General features: G+C 50.2%; 2 protein-coding genes across 2 annotated transcripts in view; one reads left to right on the top strand and one right to left on the bottom strand.

Annotated features, from left to right (window-relative positions):
• Positions 1-18,552, top strand: part of LOC148592961 (uncharacterized) — a 375,952-nt gene that overhangs the window by 115,991 nt on the left and 241,409 nt on the right. The gene's annotated exons all lie outside the window — the stretch shown is intronic.
• LOC148592966 (olfactory receptor 14A16-like) lies at positions 12,936-13,895 on the bottom strand. Its single transcript, XM_088533003.1, has one exon. The coding sequence runs from the start codon at positions 13,893-13,895 to the stop codon at positions 12,936-12,938; it is 960 nt and encodes a 319-aa protein (XP_088389129.1).

The raw sequence follows: 18,552 nt of genomic DNA, 5'->3' as shown, positions 1-18,552 counted from the left end.
GAACATGCCTGGAATGGGGGTGAGTGCTGTGCTGGGAGAGGGGCTGCCCAGAGGGGCTGAGAAAATGATTAATGTATTCAAGACACAGAAAATACGAGGGAGATCACAGTCAAATGGAGAGAGCAGTGGACACTAAAAGGCAAGGGCAGATAAATATTTTTTCACAGCAGATTCAGCAAGTTCCTGAAGATTTCTATTCTTTCATCGCTGGAAAACATTCAAAACAGTCCTTCATCTATGCAGGCAGAGCTCAAGTGTCCGAGCACCAGCACCCAGCGGGACTTGGAGATGTCCCAGTGTCTCTGAGTGACCTGCGTGGGCCTGAGAGCTCTCGCAGGGACCTGCGGGAGAGCAGAGCCCCTCAGAGCTGCAGAGGGAGGCTGGGGACAGGGGACCACGGCACCTGGAATGGCACCAGCTGTGCAGGACTCTGGGACTGCATCCCACCCACTTCTGAAAATCACTTCCCTTTTCAAGAACAAATGATCATGCCCAAGTCTAGTGTACTAAAACGCAAAAACGAATAAAGGCAGAAAGTGTAACAAATGTTTTTTTGCTTTAATTCTTAATTAATTCTCTTAATTTCTTTCTAGATTTGTATTTAAACAAATTTTCTAAACCTTTCTGTTACCATCAGGCCTATACCTGTAAGGTTTCTTTGTCCCACTCAGAGCCCAGTGCTCAGAAAAGCCCCCTGCCCACAGCTGTCCCTGCCACCCCTCACTCTCTGCACAGAGCACGTCGCACTCAAAGGTGTCATCCTCTCTCGACTGGTGCAGGCAGTTGGGGACCAGCTTCAAGGAAATGCTCTGCTTTAGTGAGGCTAGTTTTCCACAAACAAAACCTACCCAGTTATATCAACGCCCAGGGCCAGGAATAAATGAACCTTCCCCAGAAGAGCTCTCAACTCTCCCCTCATCCCGGCTCCCCTTCGACACCATCCTTGTGGTCTCCGTGTTGGTGCCATCCCCACTGCCTGCCTCTCCCTTCAGCCCCACTGCTCACCTCGCTCCCGCTCCCCTGCAAGCCTGAGAGCCCGTCTGTGCGCTGGAAGCAGGCGTTCACCTGCCGCTCCTTGTCCATGTTCAGGATCCTCCCGTGGGGACCTGACACTGGCACCAAGGGGAGCTGCTCCCTCCTGATGGAGCTGCTGTCCTCAGAGTGGGGAGCCTGGCGTCTTTGTCCCCAACAAGCGCATGGTCACCATGGGGCCCGTCCCCTCACAGCGGCCTTATGGACATGACACCACTGCCATCAAAAAGCCCTGGTGGTTTCCATGGGGACGTTATTCCGATGCCCTGGTGGAGACCACCGAGACCCTATCATGATGCCTTTGTGGGGACTATGGAGATCCCATCACAATGTCTTGGTGGAGACCATGGAGAAAGACGCCATCACAGTGTCTTGGTGAAGACCATGGGGACCTCATCATTATTGCTTTTTTTGAGATCTATAGCAGAGATCTTGACGAGGCCATAGCTGTTGCTCTGCCCACTAATCCTCATACCAACAATCCTGACTGGCTCTCTTTCCATCCCTAAGCCTCGCTCCCTGCATCCCACTGCTCTCTCACCTGCACCTTTCCCTATCATTTCAGGCCATCACCTTCTCTCTCTTGCTGGAGTCTTCTTCTCCCCTGAATCACTCCCTATTTAAGGCTCTCCTCACTAGCTTGGCCAGCTGGTTGATGACCTTCATGTGGGCAGATGGGAAGAGTCTCCTTCCAAATGAAATGTCACACCCGTTAGCTTTGCTGCCTTGCAGTGGGCTCAGCTCCAGGTCCTCCTCCAAATCCTGCTAAAAAAGAAAAAGTAAAGTAAAAAAAAAAATCTTTGCTCATTGTCCTCTCCATTTTCAGCTTGTAATAAGCTGGTGGGAGTTTACAATAAAGTGATATGAATTATGATATCTGAAATGCAGAATTAAACCATGAATCCTTAGGATATGTTTCCCCTTTTTGCATGAGTGCATGCCCAGATGTGCAGGGATGCTGCTGCTGGAGGCATGTTCTGTGCATCACTGTGCCAGAGCAAAGGCCACCCCAAGGACAACGGCTGAAGACTCCAAAGCCCATGGAGAGACCAGCAGGTTATGAGGAAGCTCCAAAAGTGCCTTTGCCCACTCTGCCTGTTGACAGCACCAGTAGCACCTTTGCTGGGCCTGTCTGGCCAATAAGCATGGGAAAGGAGATACTCAAGGGGAGCCAGGCACCCAAAGACCATGCGAGTGCCATAGGGACCAGGGTGTATGTGTGCAGGTGCTGTAGGTGGGCACATGGAGCACTTGTGACTGTCACAGCTGCCTAGCCTGAGGGACAGGGCAGGATGGCAGATTTCTTGAAGCAATCTCTAGAATAGTGAAGGTGCTACTGAAGAAGTCGCTGTTCATACAATCTAGCAGGGTGAGCAGGAATTCAGGGGAGGGGAGCTAGAAGGGTTTGAGAGTTCAGAGACCAGAGCACAGAGCTTGGAGTGATGTGCCTCCTCTTTTTGCAGCATTCTGCATGTAGGTGGGACAGTTCTGCATGTAGGTGGGACAATTTTCCCTGCAGTCAGTGCTGGAATTCATTGATTAGGGTAGAGGTAGGAAACTCAGCATAGCCTGGGGCACTTGCCCGGCAAGCGCCGCAATGGGGCATGGTTTTCCTGCCCTACTGTATCTGCTAGAGACACATGCTTGTGCTGGCCACCCCAGGCATCTGACAAGGCCCTGCCAGCATTTTTCTATGCTATCAAATTAAGTATCTGCATTGAATTACCAGAGATGCTGCTTAATACAAGCATCTTTCTATGCCTCATCTTCATAGTTAATGGGGCTCGTGTTGTATTTAGCATCTGGGGTCATTTCAGATGGGCAACGCAATTCTCCTGAGGCCCCCACCCTGATGCTCTGGGATGATGCAGGTCTCTGAGGAGCTGCATCAGAGCATGTGGGCCCTGGCACATGCCTTGGACCTCCTCAGTCTTTTCAACTGTCCCCAGGTGTTTGTGCAGGAGCCACTGACTCCCATCCTCCATCTCCAGTGATTGCAAGTGCAGCTTGGACACGGAGCTCTCTTGCAGACCTCTATGTTGTGCTCACTTCAGTTTTGAAAGTGGAATCACTTGACCTGCCTGTGGAGTTTGCAGGATTTTTCTGAATCCCAGTTCATGCCAGGGGCTTCTAGACCAGCATGAGATGCCCAGACTGACACATTTGAGTCAATCCCTGAAACATGTGTCAAGGAGCTCCCTTCATGTCCTAACTAGGTGTCCTGCCTAGGTCAGAGATGAGAATCGGGTGTTCCACAGTAGCACATTTCCATCTCTCATAGGTAGTGAACATCTGATGAAAGAATTTGCAAGGTTGGAAATAGTCGCTCTCCAGTGAATGGGAAAAGACGACAGGTAATTACTTCACTCTATTCCAGTGAACATTTCCCAGCAGGAGGGAGCACGAGGGACAGAGAAATTGGTGAGTTCAGCTGTTCCTCTGCTCCTGAGCGGGGCCAGGCTCCTGGGACGGAGGCAGCTCGTGGCAGCCTGGCAGCACTGCCCAGAGACAGCCGAGTGCAGGAGCAGCTCCTGTGCCAAGAGCAGCAGGGCTGCGGGCACTGCCTGCTGCTGCGGACAGGGGAGGAGAGAAGGCAGCGAGAGGGGAATGGCAGTGTGGAGCGGGAGGACAGAGGAGACCTTCACAACTCTTGGCACGGTGAGTTTTTGCTTACAGGACAATGCTATGGAGCTCCTTAAAGGGACATAAGAACACATCACACCTCATGGCTGGCTGCATTTTTCTCTTCTGGCTTCTGCAGTGTGGAGGAAGAGGAACTTCTTCAGAGCAGGGATTCTCTAATATACCACCTATGAGCAGGGCATCCTGCTGCCTTCCCCAACAGAAACAGCAGTGATGTGAAGCCGGGTTGTGCAGACAGGGTGAGAGGTCTGCACTTCAGAGCAGGGTCCCTGCACCCAAAGGTGCTGTGTGCCCGCAGCAGTGACTGTGTCGCCTGTGAAGGTCAGCGCTCAGCCTGCCCAGGGAGCTCCCCACAGCACTGAGGGGAGAAGTTCTGGGTGGGAGGATTATCCTCTACCAGGACAGGCTCCTTCTCCTGCTGGGAGGGTGCTGCAGGGGTCAGGTCTGCTCACAGGTCTAGCTGTGAGCACATTTCAGGGGACACTTTTCAAAAGGAAAGGCAAGGCAGGTATTTCCTGAAGGAGAAGCCAATGAGATGGTGCTTAGATGGTCCTCCCACTTGGTAAGAGGAAAATGGAAATGAAATGGTCAGATTTGGACAAGAGACTGATACTCATTAAGAGATTCAAGGAACGGCCAAAGAGTCTGCCAGGGCCATCTGAATGTTCCCTCAGCCATCCCTTAGTGCATAGACAGCACCAGCTTCTCCTGGGCTGCTGCATCAGGGTTTATCTGAGCTGCTCCTTAGCACCTGCAAACATGGGGGTTCCCCTGCTCCTGGGAGGTTTTTGCAGGGAGAACTGGGCTCACTTGTGAGTGTTGTTGTCCTTCATGTGAGTGAGGTGCAAGTACACGACAGTGAGGGGCAAGGCTCAGTGATGAGGCAGGTCCCACGACAAAGTCCTTTTTCTGCTGTTGGAATGCACAAGGGTTCGTGCTGAGAGTGATTGAAATGCCAAAGATTTCTGTTCTATCTAAGAATGCTCCCACATTGAGGAGGCACCTTTGTGTGTTTCTGTGTGCACCATCATATATAATATATATATATATATACGCACATTTCTATACCGACAGACTCCTGCAGTGACCCTTTTGCAGAGAACACTTGATTTCCGCATATTGAAGAGCCCTGCCATGGAAGGGGAGGCCATCGACTCCTGCACATTTTGTGCAGCAAAGCTGCTCCTTCTCTCTGAAGTTTCTGGAAGACAGGCGCAGATGATGAAGTGCCATGAGGACAAGTACTGTCTCTAGACATCTCGACATGTAAAAAGAGGTAAGGTCTTTCCTTGCTTCCATTTGACGGTTTTCCTCCCTGGCTGGAGTCAGATCTGGTGTGACAGATTCAGATACAAATATCTCTGTTGAGGAGGGCAAAAGGTTGATGGGGACAAATCCTTCACAAAGCTCTTCTCCTTCAGACACAACCGGTGTGAGTGCTGTATTCAGCTCTGATGCTGGTGAATGGAGAATATTCCCAGCGGGTTTTCCGGGACAAGTCCCTTCCAAGCAATGCAAGACGCCATTCCCAGGCATCTCCAGAAATACTAATCAAAGAGTAGTTTGACACATCCAGTTACACCTGCAGCACAGCAGAAACAACTCTTTGGAGCCATGGGAAGCGGGTCCCTGCTGCAGGAATACAGCCATTTCAATGTGGATCACCTGAAATGGGGCTGAAAGGGAGAGAGGAAATATGGGGGGATTTTTGAGAAACTGAAATGGTTTGGCTCAGACAAGTCTGCTCTAAATTTTTGCTTTCTTTCCTTCCTTGGACAGGACTCCCAAAGGAGCTAATGTCCAACAGCAGCTCCTTCAACGAGTTCCTTCTCTTGGCATTCTCAGACAGGCGGGAGCTGCAGCTCTTGCACTTCTCAATCTTCCTGGCCATCTACCTGGCTGCCCTCCTGGCCAACGGCCTCATCATCACAGCCGTAGCCTGCGACCACCGCCTCCACACCCCCATGTACTTCTTCCTCCTCAACCTCTCCCTCCTCGACCTGGGCTCCATCTCCACGACTGTTCCCAAAGCCATGCACAATTCCCTGTGGAACACCAGGGCCATTTCCTATTTGGAATGTGCTGCCCAGATATTTTCCTTCGTCTTCTTGCTTGGAGGAGAGTTTTTTCTCCTCACAGTCATGGCCTATGACCGCTACATTGCCATCTGCAGACCCCTGCACTACGGGACCATCATGGACAGCAGAGCTTGTGTTAAAATGGCAGTAGCTGCCTGGTCCTGTGGCTTTCTCTATGCTCTCCTGCACGCTGGGAACACATTTTCCCTACCCCTCTGCCAAGGCAACATGGTGGAGCAGTTCTTCTGTGAGATCCCCCAGATCCTCAAGCTCTCCTGCTCACACTCCTACCTCAGGGAAGCTGGGATTATTGTGCTTGGTGCCTGTTTAGTCTTTGGGTGTTTCATTTTCATTGTGGTGTCCTACGTGCAGATCTTCAGAGCTGTGCTGAAGATCCCCTCTGAGCAGGGCCAGCACAAAGCCTTTTCCATGTGCCTCTCGCACCTGGCTGTGGTCTCCTTGTTTGTCATTCCTGTATTTTTTGCCTACCTGAAGCCTCCCTCCATCTCCTCCCCGCTTTTAGATATGGTTGTGTCCATTCTGTACTCGGTGGTGCCTCCAGCCCTGAATCCCCTCATCTACAGCATGAGGAACAAGGAGCTCAAGGAGGCAGTGAAGAAACTCCTCCAGTGGGTACAAGGTCAATAATAACAACTGTTTCATTCACTCACCAGGATATCTGGCATCAAGACTGTATTTTATCTATTTCTTTCTTTTTTAGTTCTCTCTTTTACATCCATCTTAAAATAATAAATAATAAAATAAAGATACCTAGTTTTTGTCACGTCTGCACAGGAATCTCTCATTTAGCACTTAAACATAGACTGTGATAAAGCAGGAAGCCAGGCTTCCCCCTTCACTAGCAGAGAGGGGGGTTCTCTGAGCCGCTTCTTTGAGCTCCCTTGGATGTGCCCAGTGCAGGGAGGAGAGTTTCCCTCTGCAGCGTCTTTCCCAGCACTGACACCAAGGGACCTCTGGGGTACAGAGTCACGGCGGGACAAGGGCAGGTGGGCTGAGACCAGGGGTCTAGTGTTGTTTAGGAGATCTCAGCTCTCGTGACTATGGTTAGAGTGTGATCTCAAATCTCACTAATATGACAGAAATGGCAACCAAGCGTCACCACAGATTTCCATGGTTCCATGCAAAGCTCCCACACACAAAACTAAACATGAGTGAATTGAAGGAGTCTAGAGGCAGCCTTCCCATGGCAGTTCATCTTTACCGAAGACACATTCCAGGAGGGCAGCAGGACTTTCTCTATTTAGAGTTGGCCTCCTCATTTCCGTGCTGTCCTTCCATGCTTTATTCTGCAGATATGGTGCACGAACTCTCATAACCTGGTAGAGATAGGCTTGTTTATCCTCGTACCCTGGAAAAACAGGCAGGACCAGTCCTTGGGCTCCCTTAAGGCACAGCTGCATTCCAGAATAATATTTCCATAATAAAAAGGGATCTTCCCTATGACGGTCCTTAATCTGGCCTCTCTTTAGAAACTCGAATCAAAAAATACGCCCAAGGGTGTGCAATCACAAATGGGCCTGCTCTTCTGCTTGTGAACTCCATGAGATCCAGGGGATGACCTCAGCATTCCAGGGTGATCTGTTAGCCTCAATCCAGGGTTCATCTCTCAGTGACCACTGCAGATGGGCAATGGTCTCTGCATTGCCTGTGCCAGGCTGCCCCACACGTGACTGTGCTGATGAGAGAACCCCCAGGGGATCTCCAGGCACAGTGTTTGCCTGGGAGTGGGCACTGAGTGCAACTTTAACGAAACAGGGATGACTCACAGTGCAGGGATCAGAAGGTAGAGCACTAAACCCAGGTGCACATGGGGAAAGGAGGGCTCTGCAATCCTCAGAGAGGCAGTGGGGACCCAAGAGGCCCAGGGAAGGGGCAGTGGAGGGTGATTCCTGCACCCGCATTGAAACACCACAGCCTGGAGCTAGTGGCCACCCAAAGACATCTCCTGCCATTGCAATATTGTGGGGGCACTCTGAGTACCATCAGACCTCAGCCACCAGTAGCAGTGGCCACAAGGGCACACTGATGGCTCATGGTCAATTTGTTGCCAACTGCGATTCCCAGGTCCCTTTTTGTGGAGCTGCTCTCCAACAGGTCAACCCCCAGCCTGTCCAGGTGCATGGGGTTAGTCCTCCCTAGCTGCAAGACCCTGCACTTGCTCATGTTGAACTTCATGAGGTTCCTCTACCCCCAACTCTCCAGGCTGTCCAGGTCCCTCTTAAAGCCTGCACAGACCTCTGGGCTATCAGCCATTCCTCCCTCTTTTCTATCCTCAGAAAACTTGCTAAGGGTGCGCTCTGTCCCTTCAGGTCACTGATTAATAAACTGAACAGGTTTTGACTGACTCCTGATACCAATAGTTGCAGATCTCCAACTAGGCTGTGCGTCACTGATCACAACCCTAAAGCCTAAACCCCAAACCCAGCTGCTCACATGGAGGTGACCTCACAGGTGCAAACGCACCACGTTTATGAGGTGACCAGCTCCCTGCTCTGCAGATGATGAAACTGCCGAATATCCCTGCAATCTCCCTTCATGCTGTTCCTCATCTCTGCATAGCCCTGGTTACCATATGGCAGAAGAGAACACCCGTCTCCGTAAAATGCTGTCAGAGATGTGGCTTTCCAAGTCACTGCCAAAGGAAGGACTTCTTTGGGTTGCTTATTCAGTCTGTGGCAGCTCATCAGTGATGCTGTGAGCCCAACTCTTCATGCTGGGCATCTTGGCCCATACTCTCCCCTGTCTCCTCTACTTCTACTAAGTCTCCCATTCCCACATGTCCTGTTTAAAGTGACAATTTCTAACATCCCCTTTAGGGCTCTATCTGGACACACTGTGACTCCTCCTGATACTCTGTTCACTCAGAGACCCACGGCTGGTTTGCCCTTTAGGGAAGTTAAAGCTTGGTCTGTCTTTCTGCAGTCTGCCCCAATAGCCAAGTCCTTATTATGTGTACAGATTGTAAGGACTTAGCATACATTGAAAGAGTGTCATTATTTTCCATGAAACTATACTCTGTTTTATTTTTTTGTTTCTTTATAGCTAAAAGAAGATCCCCCTGTGCCTGTTGGCAGCCAGTTGTAAGTAAGTAATAAAGCAGTAAGTAAAGCAGGTGAGAATTGGAGCAAGTGAGCTATAACACTGAGTGCAGACTTAGGTGGACTAAGGCTAGCTTTCAACACGAGTGATTTAAATTCCCAAGAGGCTGATGAGGGAAATGGCAGGGCTGGGGAGGTGGGGAGAAAGATTGTGCATACAGTGCCTGATCTCTGGGACACGGCTTTTCCTACATGTGCTGACTTCATTAGGAGTCACTCTGGATGGCTATGAATTGGATGGTGTGCTGTCACCTATTCTTTAGAAGAATAATAGAAAACTTTAAAAAGATGAAATATTTGTATATGATTGTTGTCTTCACTCCCCAAACCTCTCCAATTACCCATGGGCAGTTGAAGGAAATAGCAGGGAGAGTCCTGGTTTATCAGGGGTTTTTGCTTTTTAATGAGCTCCATGCACTACTTGGAGCTGAGTCCATGAATTGCAGCTATTGAAAGGAGATTGGAGAAATCAGTGGAGAAATCAAAGTCAGAAGGAAGCCATAAAGTTTTGTAGAGCATTAATGGATCCCACTGAGGCCATTAACTACAACAACTCACCAGGGGCTGATTAAAGCTAAAAAATATAATCATTGGTAATAGTTAGGTAGAGGAAATACTCGGGTGGCTCTGATGCTGAATACACCCTTGATGTGTTTTATCAACACACATTGGCCAAGCACAAGCAGAGAAACCCTGGGAAGGGAGATCTTTTCCTCCATGTGTTGCCCACGTCCTTCCTGGCATCAGTGTTTGGATGAGGGTGTGCAATGCTGAGTGCAGGACAAACACACGACACCTCCCAGGGTCCCCAGAAGGATAAAGGGGGCAAAGAAGTCCTGATGATTCGGGGTAGGCCTCGGTGGCAAACACAACAGCCATAGTCAAGAGGATAAAGACCTCCATTCTGTTGGGGCCTTGGCAGTGCCCTTGGCCATCTCCACCACAGGTCATCCTAGACCTGCTCCTGTGTCCCTGCAGACTATAGACACCCAATCTGCTTCCCCAGCAAGTTCTCACAACAGGTTCTCCTTCCCTTCCTTGATGGCTTTTCCATCCTCAGTGGCTGTTTCTTGAAACACAAAACCGCGGGTGGTGACAGACTCACTCTGGGTGCCCTGTAGCACCACTGCTCTACCCTTCAAGTGTTATTTCTTCATCCTATTGCCTAATCTGAGCTTCCCAAGCTGTATTTTGGTCCTGTTTCCTCTTTTCATGCTACTTCCCACTACCAAGGAAATCTCTTGGCAGCCCCACAATGTGGGGACGAATATAACCTGGTGTGTCACGACAGAGTGGAACCTGAGGAACTTAAGTGCCAGGGCCTGAATGACAGGCCTGAGTCAGGGTTGACTTAGAGATGAATACGGCACTGCCTTTGCAGTACACAACACTCGCCTGTAGAATTGCTCATGCCAGCTTGCACGGAGGCTTATTAAACTGTAGCTTTTTTAAGCTCTCGTGCGGCTGTTTTTGACCTTGAAGGGAACCCTCCAATCCAAGGCCTGGGCTCTGACCAGATCCCCATCCCACATGATAGGGATAGTATGCCACATCAGATGTTGCTGCTCACAAACAAAATGCAAGTTATCATGATTTGCTGATTTGACTCTATAAAAGATGGACACTCTTGCTGCGATTTCGGAGACCTCGTGGGTGGATGCGCCACGTAAGACCTCCCAGTTGCCAGGAAGGTTCTCGAAATCCTTCCCACAACAGGGACTCCCCAGTGACTGTCAATCTGTATGACAGTAACATATTTTGGCAATTGGTGATGTATCTTTTAATCACTATTCTCTTTCTCATAGAGTTATGGTTAGGTGCATTACCTTGCCTATTTTGTCTGTTGCTAAACCTCAGTGTGCAATAAGCTTATTTTCTTAAATGTATCATTCTGTACCACCTTAATATTAATAGTGAAATAAGACCATTCTTTCCAGTGGTGTCTGGTTCTTTCCGTTGCCCTGTGTGCCCCAGAGCTGTGCCGGTGCTCTTCTTTCTCATCGTGCTCCTTTGCAACCCCAAGCCCCTGGCCCTTATGGCCCTGAGTAGCAAGTGTGTGTTACAAGCAGGACGCAAATTATTGCCTGATGACTTTTAAAAGAAGGGAAAGATGCCTCTTCTCTTGCTGCTCTCCAAGAAAATGCAGCCCAGCCTGAACCAGGCAATTCCTGTAACAAGACCAAGCAAGGCAGAGCAAGGTCCTTCCTTGCGGCTCAGCTTCTTCTATTCCCAGTTGTCACTTTGACCATGCAGGTGGCAGGTGAAGTTGTCTGAGATGTGAAACACAGGAATAACACCAGAGGAGAAATTGCCACTTGTGCACTTTGAGATGTGATCGTGACACATGCAATGGTGCAGTGTGACAAACAGAGAAGGGGTAAAGGGTAGCAAGCTAACCATCAGGAGGCATGAAAGCAGTGCGAGATGCAGTGCCATAAATGCAGCATTCCAATGTAAGCCCCTTTTTGCATCTATCAGGCGGTGCTCAGAGAGTCTCTGATGTGTGAAGGTCGCTTGCCAAGGGCCAGAGGTACAAGCAGTGTAACTGGAGGGACTCGATTTAATCCAGCTCATGGAGCTCTGTCGAACGTGGGCACTGAACAGTGCAAGAGAGTCCCCTCAGAGCCCATGGTTTTGTGGGTGTCCAGTTTGCTGAAGGGAGCCCTACTCAGATCCTCCTCCAGCAAGGGAAAGTCTTCCTTTCTCCATTTCTCCATGGTCTCCAGGGCCTAAGATTACTGAGGGTCACTCTTAGCACTAAAGCCTGAGGCAAAGGTGGCCTTTTCTGTGTCCTCTCTCACCAGGGCTCTTGGCCCATTTAGCAGCAGGCCCATATTTTCCCTAGTCAGCCTTTTGTTCCTGCTGTAGTGCTCTATTGTATATTAAAAAATTATTTATTATTATTTTATAAGGAAGGAAGGGGAAGAATTCATAAAGAAATAAATGAAGAGCACATGTTTCATGCCAGGTACATGGGAATGACAAGAGACTGCACACAGGACAGTTTTTGGCACTGACATTGTACCCATTGAGGAAGTTTCCTCAGTGCCTCCTTGAGCCCCTTGTTCCTCATGCTGTAGACAAGGGGGTTCAGTGCTGGAGGCACCACTGAGTACAGAATGGCCAGTACAGAGAGATCCAGAGCTGGGAAGGATATGGAGGGGAGAGAGGGGAGAATAAAGTGGCTAAGGGTGACATTTCCGTGCCCCTGTGACTGAGGGTAGGAGTCAGACCCAACCAAATGGGTATCACGACCTCTAATCCCTCCGGGGGACTGCAGATGACTGCACAGTCCAGGGCACCTGGACTGCAGAGCATTTCCAAGGGTGCTCGTTGTGTCCAGTTGTGCCTATACATCCTGCCCCTGGTATTTGATAGATGGTGATCCAGAGGGCTCTCCGTTCTCCCTTCTTCCTGACAGTTGAGTCCTCCTTGCCTCTCCTGAGACTGCAGAGTCCTCTTTTGCCTGCAAATACTCTAAGAAACTCCATCTTTGAGGACCTCTCCCTTTATGAGGCTCTACTCACAGGCCATCCCAGGCATAGGCTGTCCCAGGAGGATCTCTGTGCTCTCCTGACACCTCCAGCTTCCCCTCCATGAGAACAGCCGTCTGACACTGTGCCTTAATACGTAGGAGAGCTGTGCATGTGTAAATCCATGACCATTCAGCCTCTCCACTATGCTTGGACTCTGATAGGGGAATTCCCAAACCAGCCCTTGGTCTCTGAAAGATCATTACATGATTCTGAGCTCTGTGTTGCTGAACCCATGGAGAATCCTGTGCAGCAGGCCCTTGAGGGATGCAAGTCCTTGGGCCTATTCTTGACACCAGCTTTGGAGGAAAAGCCCAGCTTTCACGCACTCTACTGAGAGAAATTACTTTATTAGAGATACTGTTAGGGAGCCAGTCCTTGTCCAGCATTTGACACAATTTAGGCTATCACGTGAGACAGAGAAGACACTGTAAAAAGGGGAATTAAAACAATTACTATCACTAGTAAAAGTCATAATAAAAATAACATGAAGAAACAATGCTCAATCCAGTTACGGGATACAGAAAGAGTCATCTGTGGAGAGATGTGGAAAAATTACCACAGCTTAAAAAGGTCCAGGAAATCACTTTCCTAATAGCATCCTTGAGCTCTTTGTTCCTCATGCTGTAGATGAGGGGATTCAGTGCTGGAGGCACCACCGAGTACAGAACAGCCAGCACCAGATCCAGAGATGGGGAGGAGATGGAGGGGGGCTTCAGGTAGGCGAACAGGCCAGTGCTGACAAACAGGGAGACCACGATCAGGTGCGGGAGGCACATGGAAAAGGCTTTGTGCCGGCCCTGCTCTGATGGGATCTTCAGCACAGCTCTGAAGATCTGCACGTAGGACACCACAATGAAAGTGAAACACCCAAAGGATAAACAGGCACAAAACACTAGAAGGCCAACTTCCCTGAGGTAGGAGTGTGAGCAGGAGAGCTTGAGGATCTGGGGGATCTCACAGAAGAACTGCTCCACCACATTGCCTTGGCACAGTGGAATGGAAAATGTGTTCCCAGTGTGCAGGAGAGCATTGAGAAAACCAGTGGCCCAGGCAGCTGCTGCCATTCTGACACAAGCTCTGCTGTCCAGGAGGTTCCCGTAGTGCAGGGGTCTGCAGATGGCCACATAGCGGTCATAGGCCATGACTGTGAGGAGGGAATACTCAGCTGATGCGAAAAAAAGGACGAAAAAGACCTGCCCAGCACATTCCAAGTATGAAATGACCCTCATGTTCCACAGGGAATTGGCCATGGATTTGGGAACAGTGGTGGAGATGGATCCAAAGTCAAGGAGGGATAGGTGGAGGAGGAAGAAGTACATGGGGGTGTGGAGGTGGTGGTCGCAGGCTACGGCTGTGATGATGAGGCCGTTGGCCAGGAGGGCAGCCAGGTAGATGGCCAGGAAGAGCGAGAAGTGCAAGAGCTGCAGCTCCCGCGTGTCTGAGAACGGCAGTAGGAAGAACTCATTGATGGAGATGTTGTTGGACATCTGTTCTATTGGGCTCAGGAAAACTGTGTAGGGAAGAAATGGCAATAATAGCTTAGAAGAATTTTCTCTGAAAGAAACTTTCCATTTTTCATAGAAATGCTTCTCGACCCCTGCCCCAGCTCTCAGTAATTTCTTCTTCTCACTGTCACCTTCAGTCAGCTCCTCAGTCTCTGCTCCACCTGAGTGTTCTGGCAGGAGCCAGAGCCTGAGTTACTCTACGCCAATGTGTATAAAGGACATGATATCTCATGGTTCTTGATATCTCTCCTTTTTGGAGTTGATGTCACAGGACATCCACCTTTAATATAAAGGGTCTTTTCATATTCCCACACACACTTCCAAGGTGTTTGGGGTGCAGCAGGGGATTTTAGCATTTTGCTTTAGAATTACTTATTTTGGAAATTTTTAGATTCTGTCACCATATCTGGTCAGGTTTTTTACATGTCTTTCTTGACATGCAAATACAGACAGCTGTCTTTATTGCTGCAAGCATGAACATAAAGCAGACTGGAGAGAGAGCTCTCTGCTGCTTAGGGAACGGTGTGGAGTGCTGTTGAGTCCATGTGCCTTGTTCCTGCAGAAAAACCTGGACTCTGTTGAGATCATAGAAGAGTGTTTCAAAGCATGCATTTAAATTTGCTCTCCCTCTAAGGTTAAGGTGGATACGTGATGGAAAGAATAGGACACTGCTCCTGACATGGCAAAGACTCTGTGCACTGAGTCCACTTATGCAGGGCAGCTCACAAACCCAGCAGGGCAACAGAGACACTCACGTGTCCTGACAGTCACAGGGTCTCCTAAAGGGAGAGTCAACCCCTTTGCAGCCCCTCCAATGACGCTGCCCAGCACCCTGGGCACATTGCCCCTCTTCAGACACCTCCATGGCAGGACCTCAGGGTGAGTATCTGAATTTGTAGCTGAAGCCCAAGCTGACTGCCAGGACAAGAGCAGAAAGGAGAGGCAGGGAAAGGAGGAGAAACACTGTGACTGCTGCCAAGGGAGGACAGAGAGACAGAGCAGCACCGTCCCCAGATTGCACCTCCCAGACAGTGTGGACTCCCAGGACAGTGGTTCTCAGACCCTGTGCCTTGCAATGGGACATGGGCACATGGCAGGAGAGAGGCAGCTCTGCTGTTCTGGAAATCTGACTGCAGAGGAGGTCAGAAATGCCCTGGAGCCCTTCCCCTTGAGAGCAGAGTGAGACTAAGCACAGCGAGAATGAGGAGAGCTGCAAAGGGGATATTGCTGCTACCCACAGGTGAAAAGGCAGTTGAAGGAATATTCTGGGGTCTTCACAGACCTATTGATCCCTCAGAGCAGCACTGCAGAACTCTCCTTCAGGCATCTAAAGCTAAAATGTCCCATTCATTTGCTGCCTTGTCAAGGATACAAAACAAAATCCTAGCCTCTGGATATTGCCTTCCCTTTCATAGAAGCTTCCCAAGAGTGTCCTCTTGAAAAGCCCCTTCCAGATATGTGGTGTGGGTGAGGCTGAGCTGTGAGCAGCCCTGACCCCACACAGCAGCCTCTCAGCAGGAGAATGAACCTGCCCGGGGGGGATCTCTCCTCCCACCCAGAGCTTCTCCCTGCAGCGCCCTGGCAGGCTGAGTGCTGATCCTCACGGAATCACTGCCCCGGGCACACAGCACCCTGGGGCGCATGGACACTGCTCTGAAGAACAGTGCTCTGAAGAACCTGTGTGCCCACATTGCCTTCACTGTCCTGCACCAGCTCCAGAAGAAGCAGCCATGATGCCCTGACCTTGTGATGCTGGGACAGGGAATTTCTGTTCTGAAGCATCTCCTCATATACAAAGTACAAGCAGGGAGAACAGTCCTCAAAAAAAGAAAAATCATCGGCTGGAGGGGTGCTGCAGACCCCTCCAGAAACCTCAGTAGCATTACCCTGCAGCCGGCGACTTACCATGTCAAAGATTGCTCCCACCATGAGCTCTGCTCTGTCCTCCCACTCCACGCTGCCTTTCACCTCTCTGTCCTCTCTCCTCCCCTGTCCGCAGCAGCAGGCAGTGCCCGCAGCCCTGCTGCTCTTGGCACAGGAGCTGCTCCTGCACTCGGCTGTCTCTGGGCAGTGCTGACAGGCTGCCATGAGCTGCAGCCCAGCTCAATTCATGAATTACTCTGTCCCTTGGGATTCCTCCCTCTGGGATATGTTCCATCAAGTAGAGTAACCTGTTTTCCTTTTCTGAAGAGTACAGGGATACAGATTCCAACATTGCAATTTATTTCATCAGATAATGATTTTCTACCAAAGTTAGAAATGTCCCACGGGAAGTCCTGATTCACATCTCTTAACTAGGCAGGACACCCAGACAGGGATAAGAAGGGAGCTTGTTGATACATGGTGCATATATGATTCAGATGATTTATTCAGATGACTTATTGGGGCTCCACATGTCTGTTCAGAAGCGCCAGGTTTGGAGAAGGATTCAGCTAACTCATGAACTCCACAAATACATGGCAGGTGGGATTCCCCCTTACCAGGCTAAGCATGCACATGGTCTGCTTGCAAGCTCCTGGCCTAAAGGTCCTAATGGAATCACTGGAAATAGAGTTTCAGTGGGAGGCCAGGGCATGAATTTCCTTGGTCATCTCTTAGGACCCTGGATGCCTTCTATCCTACTAGAGCAGCACTCACAATAAAACTGAGGGACAGGCAGACCCCTACAGCTCACAAAGCTGATATATTCAAGTGGAGACCGTTTATAGAATCACAGAATGGTTGAGGTTGGAAGGACCTTCGCAGATGATCTGGTTCAATCCCCTTGATAAAGCAGTGTCACCTACAGCATGATGCACAGGATCCCATCCAGGCAGGTCTGTAATATCTGCAGAGGAGACTCCACAACCTTTCTGGGCAATCCATGCCAGTGCTCTATCACCTTCACAGTCAAGATGCTTTTGCTTAAATTCAGGCAGAACTTCCTGTGCTTCAATTTGCGTCTGTTGCCTCTTGTGCCATCATTAGTCACCACTGAAAAGAGTCTGGGCCATCCTCTTCTGCTCTTGGCATCCTCCCTTCAGGTATTTGCATAACCTGATAAGATCCCCTCTCAGCCTTCTCTTCCCCAGGCTAAAATAGGCCCCGTTCTCTCACCTTCTCCTCACAGGAGGGATGCTCCAGCTCCCTGATCAACTTTGTAGACTTATGCTGGGCTCTCTCCAGTAGCTTCATGTCCCTCTTGTACTGCGGAGCCCAGCACTGGACACAGGACTCAAGGAGTGGCCTCCCCAGGACTTAGTAGAGAGGCAGGATGACCTCCCTTGTCCTCCTGGCAACAGTCTTCCTAATACAGCCCAAGATACCACTGGCCTTCTTGGCGGCCAGGGGACATTGCTGGCTCGTAAGCAAGCTTCAAGGGGGCTTGAGTGAGAGAAGGCACCTTTCTCTGGTTGCAAGGGACATTTGGAGATCATCTAGTCAGATGATGGTCAAGTCAATGTTTGCAAGCACCTGGGAGGCCAGCAGCAGGCACATGGCACTGCTCCTGCTTGGGAGGGGGGGTCACATTGTCTGTGCTCCTGACTGGACAGCACCAGGCATTAGCAGGTCCATCCATGTCTGTGCGGGTGACCGTGAGCTCTGCTCTTTGCTGAGTCCCGGGCAGGCCAGCAAGAGGCGCCTGGCTGGGCAGTTCCTTGGGAGGTCCCTGCTGGCAGAGCAGCTGCGAGGCCAGCGCTGGCCCATGGCTGGGGACGGGCTCTGAGGCCGCTCCTGTCCCAGCAGCAGCGCGGCCGGCAGCGGGGTCTGGTGCAGACACGCGGGGAGGTCGCTTGTGTACGCGGAGCTGCCGGGGCAGCAGCAGGCGCTGCCTGTGAGGCCAGGGGTGTCTCAGCAGCGGGCAGGGACACGGAGGCCATTGAATCCAGTGCCTGAGTGAGCATGGTGTAACGAGAGCAGCACCATTAATAACCTGTGATTGCCAGGTTCTTTGTCTGTAGTAATTCCCCTCCCTGTCCAACAGGAGGGATCTTGTGAGATTTTCCTACAGGGTCTGAACTGGGTCTCTGTCCTTCATGGGTCCACCTGCTTTTATGGTCTAGGTAGGACTGAAAGAGATCAGAGGTCTCTGACTTTCTATCCAAGCATGTTCTGCTTGGAGAACAGGTACAAATGCTTTAGCAGGAGACAGAAGGAATGTCTCCCCAAAAAAGGGAGCTCGGAGCCTGCTGCCTGAGGGACACTGAGGTTCAGGCCTGAAGCTTCCTCAGCTCTTGCCAGGATCTGCATCCACATATCGCAAGTGGCCTGTGCAACACATACAGATATGTGTCTTGGAGCATGTGGAGTAGAAGACGTAATCTCTCACGTGGAACTAAGAAGAACTGGTGTGGGATGTGGTCATGAGTCCTGGACAGCTGGTGCCATTGCAGGAGCCCTCATCCTCTCTGCTCAGCCTCCCTCTGCAGGTCTGATGGCCTCTGGTCTCCCAAGGTTTCTGTGAGAGCTGCCAGGCCCAGGCAGCTCCCTCAGAGACCCCGGGACCTCTCCAAATACTAATTTTAATTCCAATATTTTCCTGTCACCTGTTAGAAGACTGAGAGTATGAAAAAATGGTTTGAAAAGTGTATATGATTCATATAATTCATATGATTGATATGATTCATATGAATCATATGATTCTATGATTCTATGATAT

Source organism: Tinamus guttatus, unplaced genomic scaffold (assembly GCF_059628265.1).
Source record: "Tinamus guttatus ecotype Peru unplaced genomic scaffold, ASM5962826v1 Tinamus_guttatus_pri_ptg000474l, whole genome shotgun sequence".
NCBI lineage: Eukaryota > Metazoa > Chordata > Aves > Tinamiformes > Tinamidae > Tinamus > Tinamus guttatus.
Note: the sequence above shows the minus strand (reverse complement) of the source record. Positions and strands in the feature narration are given on the sequence as shown.